The sequence below is a fragment of the Pleuronectes platessa genome, chromosome 18, assembly GCF_947347685.1.
Source record: "Pleuronectes platessa chromosome 18, fPlePla1.1, whole genome shotgun sequence".
In the NCBI taxonomy this organism is placed as follows: domain Eukaryota; kingdom Metazoa; phylum Chordata; class Actinopteri; order Pleuronectiformes; family Pleuronectidae; genus Pleuronectes; species Pleuronectes platessa.
In genome coordinates, this window is record NC_070643.1 from 7,741,263 (window position 1) to 7,753,862 (window position 12,600).

Here is a 12,600-nt window from a genome sequence, read left to right on the forward strand (position 1 = left end):
GTGGTTCCTAGAATATGTTCTATGTTGTAGGTGGTCCTTGGCTGAGATTTGAGAACCTTTGATTTAGACTTTATAGATTCAGTAAAATATAAATGGTAAAATCTGTAAAACTCCAATTCTCCATAGTTTCCCCAGACAGGCAAACTCCTCTAATGGCAAATAAAGAGGGGTCATTTGCCTTTTTCAACCGATTTCTACCAAGGTTTATAAAACATGCATAGACTTACTAATTTGTGCAAATATATTATCACGATTTATTTAAAAAATGGAATTCCAAGCTTTTTAAAATGTGCTTGAACAAGGAAACATTTTCAAAGCATATTCAATGATATCTGGCTTCGAGCTAACGGATAACGAGGAACAACTTAAATGTGCACCGGACTGAATAAGGGGAAGGTTTATTGGCGGGATATAGTGGATGGCAGCGGTGTTGAAGATGGAGTTTGGGGAATCGACCTAGCATTAGAGTACCTCCAGAAACGGTGCACAAACACAGTAGATGGTGTTAATGCACCTTGACGTTGGTTGCCCCTGAACAGTAAGCCAAACAAAGAAGATAGGATTGGACAAATGGACAAAAAGAAGAAGTTAATCCAGTAGAGGGCGGTAATGCGCCTTCAGGTAGGTTGCCACCTGCCAATCAATCGAATAAAGAAGAAGAAGAGAGGTTCAGCGTGGAGGTTGGACATGTAATGGGGCCCTTCTGTGAAACTTGTGGCCCCTGTTTTAGAAAAACCATAGATCCACCCCTGCTTTTCCTGTCACCTTGACTATCGGAGCTGACTGATGCTCGTGAGCGTTGCGCGCACAAGACCACGCCCCCTACCCCCTCCCTCGCTCTCGTTCACGAGCGCCCGGCGCACACACCTCCCGCGGCCTTTGGGCGGAAGTGTGTCCATTTTTCCTCTCAGTCGGATAAGAGCGGCTCGAGGAGCTGCAGCCCGCGCAGCGTACACCGCACGTTCATGTTGACGATTCACCCGAGAGTAAACAACGGCCCCAACCACCAGTAAGGGACGCGGCTGGGCTCCGTACGGTCGCCGGACCGAGTTTTCCGCGCTAGTAGGGCACATTTTTCCTCTCCCTACGCCGCCGGAGGAGAAAAAAAAATCCCTGCGCATTCCTCCACGCAAAGAGCCCGAGAGGGAGAGCAGCCAACGGTGCGGACGGGCGAGAAGGAACGCTGGAAGCGGCCTCTTCACAGGTTGGAACCGCCGGGGCTGGTGGCGGATGTTTGGGCTCCATCCATGTTTGTCTCTGGCGCCTTAACGAGCCGAGGCGCGCGGTCCCACCGTCGCTTGGATGAATAATTCACGGTCCCTCGGTCCGAGGCTCGCGCTGCGAACACCTACCGACAGCCGGCTGCGCCCGACGCCGCCGGAGCTCCCGGCCCCGATGGTGGACTAGAACCGAAAACAACACGAGAACACCGAGTCAACACGGGCCTGAGGTGGAGGGTAGAACAACCTATATTTGAAAATACTTTGGTGGTGGTGTGGGAGCTGTTCTGTGGCGCAGAGCCCCGTCAGTCATGACGCCGATCCAGTGTCACGCCACTTTCGGGTTTATTTTATGATCCTACCCACGAAGCACAATTGGACACTTTTGTCTCCGCAGCATCGCCAACATCGTCCATTGTTGGTGTTCTTTGACGGGATGATGCTTCAGCCTTACACACGCGCATCCAGCTCAGCAGCCTGACTTACTGTTTCTCTATTTGTTACCTCAATAACTCTCTGTGGAGAAGTGGCTGCCTCCCTGCTTTGCATCAGGTCAGAGTTATATAATACAGACGGGGATCTGTATGTCGTTTAGCACCGTTTTCACTTTCTGACTTTAATACCTCATGAACCTACCTCAATCTGCACAGTGTTTACTACACGACGGGCCGCTGTGTCCTCACATGAATACCTCATTCTCTTCGCTGCGCATGTTTTAAACTGAGCCCGTGTTTCGGTAACGCTGCTGCAGATGGCTTCGTTTCCAGAATCGGACCTGCAGACGTGCCCGCTCTGCAAGGAGCTGTGCGGCTCCTCTGCTCCCATCTCCTCCAGCTCTTCTACCTCCTCCTCCTCCTCGCACACCTCGTCCTCCTCCAGCCAGACCACCAGGAGACTCCACGTCCTGCCCTGCCTCCACGCCTTCTGCAGGCAGTGCCTCGAGGGCCAGCGCAGTCCCGGGGACCCGCTGAAGCTGCGGTGCCCCACCTGCGACCAGAAGGTGTCCATCTCCGAGGCCGGCGTGGACTCCCTGCCTTCCTCCAACTTCCTCTTCAGCAACCTGCTGGACGTGGTGGTGAACTCCGAGGAGCAGATCCAGAACAAGAATGGCCACCACCACCACAACAATCACCACCACCGAGGAGGCCTAGGTGTGGGCTCCTCTGGCTTCCATCTTCCCCAACGAGGCCTGCTGCCTTCACACCTCCTGGGTGAGCCTCAGTGTAGCTCCTGTGATGAGGAGAACCCAGCCACCTCCCACTGCCTTGACTGCCAGGAATATCTGTGTGACAACTGTGTGCGGGCACACCAGCGGGTGAGGCTGACCAAGGACCACTTCATTGAGCGCCTGGGAGAGAGCCTCCTTCTGGGCCGGGTCAACGCCAACAGCAACCCGGGCCAGCCAGGGGTGTCCCTCGCCCAGTCCCTGCAGAACAACTTTGCCCTGCTGTCCCTTTTCCAGGACCGCATGAGCTTCTGTCAACACCACGACAATGAGGTGAGTAGAGCAAATCAAATAAAATCTCTCCCTGTAGAAAGTCAGAAGCAGGACTGTGTGGTTTCACTCAGTTAAAAGCAAAGTGTGTGTAAATGCACATTTACATCCGATATGTTTCACAAATGTTGGTGTTTGGCATCTAAGCCCGCTCTCCTGGTTGAGTAGCTAAATCACATTTTATTTAATGTGCACCCTCACACACACATTCACACACACTCCTATAGTGTAATAGCATTATGTGTGTAGTATAGAACCATACTGGGGGCCATATGGCCTTAGGTTCAAAGGGAGCTGAGTGGCTCTTCACCTAGTTCCCCAGAGACAAATAGGCACGTGTGCTGAGCTGGATTTACACATACACTGACCCTGCATGCATGCGCGCACACACACACACACACTTATAGGCATGCAGTCTGGTTAATCTGTACCACACCATCCATTCAGGGCAGGGAGAGGCCCATGTAGTAACTGCACACATGTTTCTATGACCGTTAGAAGTTCTATCCAAGGACACATTATGGAGATCTAGCTTTTCTCGGATAATGGGAGAGACGAGTTGGAAGTTGGGCCCAACGCTTGCTCCAAGTGAAACTACAAAGCCCTATAAAACAGGAAACCAACCTATTCTTGGTTTAGTAATATGGCCATGAGCCGGAGGGGGTTCGTGAAACGTTACTTTTGTACCACTTCTGGTTTCGGTTGAGGAGCTATAGGAAGTTCTTCCTGAGGCAGGAGAATCCACTTTTTGTTCCCTGATCCTGAAAAAGATTGTGTCTAAAAAGAGATCTGCCAGTGTCAGTGATTTAAGCAAGAGCTGAATCCAGAAAACTTTATGTATATTCCCCGACTGTAAATACATGTGAGTTGAGTTCCTATTTGAAAATTAAGAGCTTTGTTACTTTTTTCACATAACAGATGAACAGATCTGGGTGTGTGTGTGTGTGCGTACTTAATCACCTGTTGTCACATACACAGTCAAACACATGTGACACTGCAGGATGCCATTAATTGTTAACTGAACCTTAAAAAGCATGCTGGTGCGCGGCGTCATGGGGAAGCAGGCCAGTTGCCATTGTTTTGATTCCCCTTGTAAAACAGAAGCAAGCATTTCTACTCCCCTTGTGGATCATCTGGGCTCTGGCTTGCCAGTTCTGTAACTTGAAGCGAAAGAAGTTGCCCAGTAAGAGCAAGTAGTGCAAGGAAACGCAAACAAGCTACTTCGGGCTGTAAACATGATCACGTGATCTACGCAGCGGAGTCATTAAGTCACTTCCTGCCTTTGCCTGCTGCACCCGGCTGCTCCGTTTCTCACCTGAATAACGCAGCAGCCTTGTTGCTATTGTAAACGCGTCTGTGCAGAAACCCTCCCGCTACATTGTGCCTGTGCGAAACGCACAGGCACAATGTAGCTCCGCAGCCAATCCCCCAGAAAATGTACCCAGAGGTTATGTCTGAAAAGGGCTTATGTTAACAATGACGTGTGGAGTTCACCTGTTAACTGACAAAAGTTCTGTTTATATAACATGTTACCAAAATGCATTGTGGGTATCCTTGAGGGCCATTAGCCATGTCTCTCAAAGCCATTTTTTCCTATAATAACAGGAACTTAAGCCGTGTTCACTCAAACTCTGGAAAATGTCAGACAAATTTGGTCCGGCAATTTCCCAAGTTTGTCTTTCACATATATAGAATGGAGCCGGAGATTGTCTGGGTCAGATGTGAGGTGTGGCACATGCAGGAGCCAGGAAGTGACGGTACACTCCAGAAATCGTGTTTTTGTTTGTTTGACATTGGCGTCGGCCTTTATCAACGAAGGCTCTCGAATCTTGTTGTCTTTCCAAGTTGACTTGTTTGGAACCTTTTTTCTTCACAAAATATTTGTGTCAAATTTTTTCCCCTGCTATTTTTCATTGCGCACACTCATTTTTACATAGTCTTTTTTACCAGGGGTTCTCACATGTAGCCCCTCTGTCATAAAAGCATATTGCTTCATTGTAGAGCTGCTAACAAACACATCTACCTCATGCTTAGACTGGTCATCAGGAGCACCGGGAGATAGCCGGCCGTGTTGGTCTGACGGACCATCCTCGGCAGGCCAGCAGAACTTGAAATAACATCAGACAGACCTTGGCATTTACACCCCTTTGTGCAATTGTCATTTAGGTGCGCATGAGAATGCACCGTGTTAGTGTTTGTGTCCACTGGGCAATCACAATGATCAGCCCGCATTGACCCGACCCTAGTGTCCCCACCCCCCAGCCGCTACTGCCACGGACAGAAAAGAATCTGATTCTGTGGGGAACAGCTAAACGGCGTTTAGCCCTAAAGCAGACCAGGCAAGAGGAAGCACGCTAACTGGAACATTGCATGTTCAATTAAGATTTGTTTTCTCAGCATTATCAATTAGCTGACTCTTCATTATAAGATATTAACTGTGCTGAAATATTTATTAGAATGAATTGATACATCTAAATAATCTGTCCTTAGTTTGAATATACACACACACACACACACACACACACACACACATGCACAGCCCCCATCCAGTGCCAGTAAATAGGTGGGCTGTTTTCCAGTAACTGCTTAATTTCCCAGTATAGCCTCACTCACTGTGCTTCAGCCCCGGGGGAGGGAATGACACAAGGGAGGACTACTCGTTCTTCCTTTTTTTTATGAGCTCTGAGCATCTCCACGTCTATCATGTGTTTACATTCTCACTACGCCCATTGGGTCTGCTAGAAAGACCAGTTTTAGCCTGTTGACATGTTTTTAGAATGTTAATATTTGTTCATGCGGTGTCTTTATGTGGTTGCTTTTGTTCTACTAATCCCCAGTTTGTCAGTTTGTCTAGTGCAATTGTACCCAAGTTTCCTTACTTAGTTTGTTTGTTAGATGGTGTCTTAGAGGCATGTTATTTTCATATTGTCTTTAACAGTTGAGCTGTTAGATGTGGTACTATGTTGACAACTATTGACTATTCCCATTGCAACTGTCATTGAATGTTGACTGCTATTTTTGTCATCTATGTATTTATTTAATTTAATTTTAGTCATTGGCTTCATAGTTTCCCTTACTTTTCAAAGCGACCATGGGTACCGTGAAAGGCTTTACATAAATCTAAGTTGTTGTTGTAGTCATTATCATCATACGTGATCGTTATATATGATAATAACAACAATGATCTCTTGATACTGGTCTGGAATACAAAGACTCTCGAAGAAATGGTTAACTCCATTCTGTGAGAGATCTTTATCAAAATTAGTTCCCTTCCATGTGTTGTTGCAGTACAATATGTCATTTCTAATTTTAGCCATAGTTGTTTTCCATCACATCACAGTTGTTAATCAGATTTGCCGGGGCGATAGGGATTAGCGCGGTGCTTTGGCGTCGCCTTCACGTTCTGTGTTCCTCTTTCAAAATGAATGCGCTGTCGATGTCTTCTAAAACAGACTCAATGGCAGCATCTACACATCTCAGCTCGCCAGCGGCAGGCATGTTTGTTGAAAACGAATTCAACCCGAGGGCACTTTGATGACGTGGTTGATTACGTTACCGTTGATCATCTGTCAATCATCGTATAAAGCCCGCCCTGACAATCTGATTGGCCCGGTCGGGCATAATTTTTTCCCAACGGAGCGTCTCCAGACCCGACCTAAAATGTTGTGGGCGGGGTTAAGTTCGTCTGGCATCCAGGCTAATAGGACTGATAGGTGTTCAGCTAAATCTGCCCCAATGTGCATGGAAGACACACTAAATGCATATTATGATTGCATGATGATGCATATATAAGCAAAATGCTAACAGTCATGACAAAATTTACACAAAATAGTCGTATTTGCATGCTGAGTGTGTGAAATCACTTTCCCCTAATTTCAGGACAGTTTATGTCGATGTTGCAGCAGTGAGGCTGTGGGTTTTCTCTCATGTAGCCATGTAATGTTACATGTATCTAATTTTAAACAATATATAATAACCATATCTTGTTCTTTGATACTCTTCTTATTCTTTTGATAGGAATAACATGTTGAACAGGATGAGCAATAATCGTCTTTAAAGCAGCAACATCACTACACTGTATAAACTCTTAAAAATAAGATATTTCTCTTGAAACATATGTAGAATAGCTATGCCATGAACTTATATTCCTGACCTGAAAACATCAAATGGCATTGTTCGTCCTCTCTGTCTTCACCTTTCCGCTGCACAGGTGGATTCATTACTTGTAGTTGAAAGGTGAGCAGTTGTTTTTTCAGCCTGCAGCGATAGGTTTGCAAATATTTTACACCTTTGAAAACTTAATACTGTCGACTTCTTTATCTCACGAGCAGTAAATAAGTCATTTCGGCTTCAGATGGTCAAAAGGATAAGTGCAATTTGCATTTGTCCGACAAGAAGCAGAGTAGCTTCTCTGTTTCTTGTCGGACTATAAATTGCTAAAATATCTCCACACTACCAAATTCCTCCGACCACTCTTTTCAACACTGTCCTCGTCTTTTGTGCCCTAGGCTGTGGTCCGTTGGGATGTGTTCTTCGGTAACTCTGTCGCTTGAGTTTTCGTTGGTGACATTTTCTGTCACCATTTTCTCTTTGGTCTCCCCTCCACTGCTGATGTTCTGCTGTGTACAAAACTGTAGCATGTGTGCTGCTGGTGGCTGCTACTCCTACGCTCTGTGCTGTGGGCATCAACCTAACCTGAACTGGCTGTTGCTCTATTCCAGCCACACATTTGGTTCGGCGTGGCGCTATTCTCATTATCATTGGCTGTTTGTTTAACATGGACGAAATGAGTTGTATCAACGTTGTATCGACCATGTCTTATATTTCTGTTACGGATCACCGAGCCCTACTCACGAGTCAAACGTTTCTCATCATAAAACCCAAACAGTGATGAAATTAAAATGCTAATAGCAGATGCATTGTGGTTGATGTGTTCTGCCTCTCTTGCCCTCCACACAGACTCCTTACCTACGGGAAACCAAGCCCTACTCAAACGTGACTGGTCCAACTAGAAACCAGAAGGCGTCTGGCCGAAAATCTTGTCCCTCGCCTACAGATTCTGCATATTCAAATGCAGAATCTGTTTATAGAGATAAACATACATTATGTTTTTCCGGCTCGTTTGTAACAATTCACTTAAGAAGTGGGCCGTGTAAAATATCACTTTTGTACGTTTATAATTCTTATAAAAGGTGGTGTGATAAATACTCTTATTGGATTTTTACACATAAAGTTGATTAAATAGGATGTTTGCACCATAACATAATTAAGTCGTCAGAAATAGATTTTGTGTATTCTAGCTTTATTGGAAAAAGAGGGACAGGACGCTCTTAACAAAAAAAAAAATCCTTTGTGTCATGTTTACCTTTACCTGGTTTTATCTGTGGTTTGAATATCATGTTTATTTGCTTTGGCTTGAATTTCTGTGCACACAGTGACAACAAGTAATTCTGGAGTGAATTCATTCTTACATATATTGAACAAAGCTGCACTAATTGTAGAGCGTGGTTTATTCCCAAGTGATGTTGGTCGTGTGAGTCCCAGGCAGGCGGAGAGGATTCAACACTGTGTCTGAGGTTGAAATGGAAAATTGGATTACATCAATGGATGTGCCCTCTGCTTGTTGGGATGTCCCTCTCCAACAAACACATACCCTGCAGCTCCATCAGAGGGGCGGCTAATGATATGATAATCCCACAAAATGTCACTCTGTTGTGTAGATTAAATTGTTGTCACCATGGCTTCATGCCTGGCTGTGCACGTGCAAGGCTTTCCAGCAACACACACACACACACACAATCTGTTCTTTATATAGTAGGGCTGGGCGTGAGGGTGGGGGTTACTGGAGCAGATTGAGAGTAGACAGAAAGTGGTTGCTGGGCAATGAGCCCCTAAAATGCGTTGTGCTATAAGAAAGAGGTGAAGTTGAACTAATCACGTTGACGGCCCACCAGTGTGCCCGCATCTCCACAGGGAGCACTTCTGTCGAGCAGTGAGGAAGACAGTGACGTGTTCAGTTGCAGTTGGGGTCCGAGGGGCTGTATTGTACTTTATCCCACATTTCCCCAATTCTCTCCTCCTTTGTAAAAGTTTACTGCTCTATTTTGTTGTTGTGCTGAGGAGCACTATCACTTCAGACCCACGCTGGGTTGGCTTTGTGCCCCCCCCCCACACACACACCCCCCACCATATGGAGTTTGCGAGCAGAGAATGTTTGTAAGGAAACCTAACCCAACACTGACGCTGATACAAGGCCAGAGGAATTCCTGTAACTTGAGTTTATACCTCCTGGGTTCTCCGTTCCCCTTCTCCCTCTCTCACACACACACACCCTGGGTATTTCCTCTGTTAACTGCTGCCTTTCTCATCAACGCGCTCTGGCTGCTCTGTGTCAAGAGATGTTGGACATTATAGATGCAGAAAGTCACCTCAACATGATTTAGCAGCTGCTGCTGTTGAGGGGCAAGTGATTACATTTCATCACTCCTGGAAGTATCCGTGTGAGTGTGCGGCAGCAACATTTTCCTTTCCATGAGTATCTCCCATCTGTAGGTAGTTATCCTCTGAAGAGGATTTTAGTGTGTGTGTGTGTTTCCACACGGCCAGCAGAGTTGGATTATATGAAGTTGGACTTCCAGAGTTTCAATGCGCAGCATGTGCCAGTAATTAGAGAGCATTTTCTGTTTCCTGTGTGTTGTGAATGTGTTTCATGTAGCTGAAGGAAGAGCGTGCATGTGCGTCCTAGCTTTGATGTCCATTTGAGGACTTTGGGCCGTATAAATTTAATGGATAGAAAAGAGGGCATCTATCACATTCTCCTTGACAACAGGATTTAAAACCCATTCAAAAGCTGGAACCTGCCACTTTCTACTTGGTGGTAGGGCACAAGTAGCATTTTAATTGGCCATTATTTGACCTCACTCAGGGAGATTGGGTTGTTAACACTTTTATCGTTAAAGCTCTAAACCCTTTTTGCCCTTCCAGCCATGATTGTGGTTTTCTAGTATTTGACCAGGGTTATGCTAATAATCAATTGGTAAGATTGCTGCAGTTTGGGCATATTTGTCATAATTCATCAGATTACAACTTATGATTGCAAGTTTAAGTTATACCTTTTATATGAACATCTTTCGAATGCATGCTACCTTTTTCTTACTGCTGCAGACCTGTAATCTGCACGTTCATTGGCCTATTTATATAATACCTCACACTAAAGCAGTGTTCTGTCACACAACAGCACTGGGTGGAAAAGTTGACCTTTTATTAACATGAATCAAACAGCCATATTTGAAAATAGCCTTCAGCTGAAAAATACAGTGATCTAAAGCCAAACATTCTTCAATCAAATTGGTGTAAGGCAGCGATCAGTACTAATAGATTTTCTTTGTGCCTTGAACGTTTTCTACTGGTTACTTCATGATTGTTGGTTGATTCATGATGGAGGATAATGCCTTGATAGTTTTCTGGAGTTATAAAATCATATCTCTCAGTATTATAAACCTCACACTTGTGGATGTTGTATCTGTTTTTGAGCCAAGAACAAAGATCACTACTTCTCTTACATCTACGGATGGCATTAATTCAACCTATGCATGTCCACCTTTACACAACATCTTTGTTTGTCCCACAGTGCCACCGCTCTCTTTCACACCGTCTATAAAAAAACAGCATAAAATCACACCCAGTAAACATCAATTCTGTATCAAATAATTGAATGATGCTCTGTAAGTTTAAAAGCAGAATAACCCAATATTCATTAATTAATTTGGTCTGTAAATATTGTGTTGTTGTTTCGGCTGTTCCGTCCTTGTTTTTTCTTATCTGCACAGTTTCAGGCATTTGTATGATTTATTAGATGCTTTCCTTCACATCATGGGTTGTGCTACAGTTGGGCTTGCTTGTGTAACCAGTTCCTGTTAATGTAAATATTTGTGTAAAAATATTTGTACAAGACAATGAGTGTTTGTAATCCGTCCAACGTATAGCGTGTTAACGTCCTGTGTTTGGATCAAACCGTTTTCTATGAGCAAAGAAAACATTGAGATCTTGTTGTGAGACTGTGTTAGAGAGGGAGAAAGAGGAGCAGCGTTATTATAGATTGAGGGTTATTAAGCATGTGGACTGTTGCTTGTTCTCTAATGTTAAACTAACTAGGAAAAGCTTGTGACTGTACAGATACATGCACATTTGTTACGTCTCAGCTGCTCCTGTTTTCCCTCACACAGCTTTTCAGCTCCAGCCTGTTTACTCCAGGCTCTCAATCATTTTTAAAAATGTTCTCCCTTTTTCTCCCCTCCTCTTCCTGCTGTTGTTGTACTTCTTCTACATATTCCTTTCATCATTATCTACCCCTTTCTCTTCCACACCTCCGCCCCTTTTTTTTTTTTACGGCTCAAGTGTTTAGCACACGACATTCATTCACACGCTCGCTGGGTAAGGAGGCCAGCTGACTGGGGTTTGTTTTTCTTCTCTGCCGTGGGGCCGTCCAATCAGATGGTCGCTTTGCAGCCACCGCCTCCCCTTGTTGTATCTGGCTGAGTTTCAAAACATCGGCAGGCATGTCCGTGTGCGTGATGTGTCCGTGGCACTCAGCCAACGGGGGTTGCCACGAGAGGGCGGGGCTTCAGCGGCGGAGGAAGGAAATAGCAGTGAGAGAGTGATGGAGGGAAAATCTATGTGAACAAGATACGGAGGGTGTTTGGAAAAGATGAGAGTATATTTCTGTGAGTCCCATAAAAGGAGCTTTGTCTGGCAGATGGTACTCCTGGGATTGTTGGGAATGTTGGGATTGGGTATTTGACAGATTATCCAGCCTTGACATACCAGACTGGCTTAGGGCTGGTGCGAGGGCTTGTGCCGTCTATTTTACGTTTCGTAAGAGGAGTACCTTTGTTAATCGCTCCCTCTGCTCCTAGTTCTCAAACATAACTATAACAGATGTAGAATGATGAGGTGAGTTTCCTTACTTACCTTTCATTCAGAGACCACTGATCCATTTTGCTTTGCAACGCTCTGCTTAAGTCCACAATATGGTCTCTGTAACACTTCCGTCATAGTGGAAGAATTTTTATTGCATCTCTATGTGTAAACTAAACGTTTTGACTCCTGTTATGCCTGATGTGTTGAAATAGTAATAGTTGGAGCTTTATGTTCTTATTATCCAATGTAACAGTTTTCTCTACTCTCCCACTTGGCCAATAGATCCGAGCTTCCTGCCCCACTATATATTTCATCAGCCTGGCAACAATAATATATCTGGGCAAAATGTAATTGGACTAAACAAGTTTGTTTGCAAAAGGCTTTTGGCTTGACCTGTGGTAAAGCTCCTTTGACAGGCCATTTTTTTGTTTGTGTGCTGGAGGTTTAGTGCAGAGCTTTTTATATACAGTTTATGGTGCAGAGTGAGGTTTGTGTTCATCCTACCTGGTTTATCTGCAATGAAGATGAATGAAGCATTGCTGCAACAAAGCAACATTTTTGGTTTTGCTTTGTGGACAAATTGCTGACTAAGAATTGATTTTGTAAATGTTGTCTAGCTCGCCACAAGCCTTTCCTCTAGGTGTCTCATTAAAAGGGTTAATGTTAAGGCTCATTAATGGCTGCCTACCTTTTGAGATGCGTCTGTTTCAAACAATGTGTATTTTACTTGAGCATAAATGAGCCTTTAGACTGCTGTATGAGATGAGACCCTCACTAACAGTTATGCTTTGGGTCTTAACACTATAATGAGCAGACTTACAGTAATTGGGGGAGCTTAATGAAAATGAGCCAACACCGTGATACAACATCCCGTCTTTTGGAGGTTTGCAATACAGAACTGCACCCGCTGCCATTGTTGAACTCTCAATACTGTGAATGAATGATTGTTTGTGTGGATCTGGCCTA

The 12,600-nt window shown here is 44.8% G+C and overlaps 1 protein-coding gene across 1 annotated transcript in view; it reads left to right on the forward strand.

Annotated features, from left to right (window-relative positions):
- Positions 1-1,381: 1,381 nt before the first annotated feature.
- Positions 1,382-12,600, forward strand: part of trim71 (tripartite motif containing 71, E3 ubiquitin protein ligase) — a 35,458-nt gene continuing 24,239 nt past the window's right edge. Inside the window, exon 1 of the mRNA XM_053447200.1 lies at positions 1,382-2,718. Within this exon, the coding sequence (XP_053303175.1) occupies positions 1,972-2,718 (747 nt within the window). The 5' untranslated portion in view covers positions 1,382-1,971. The remainder of the gene's footprint in view (positions 2,719-12,600) is intronic.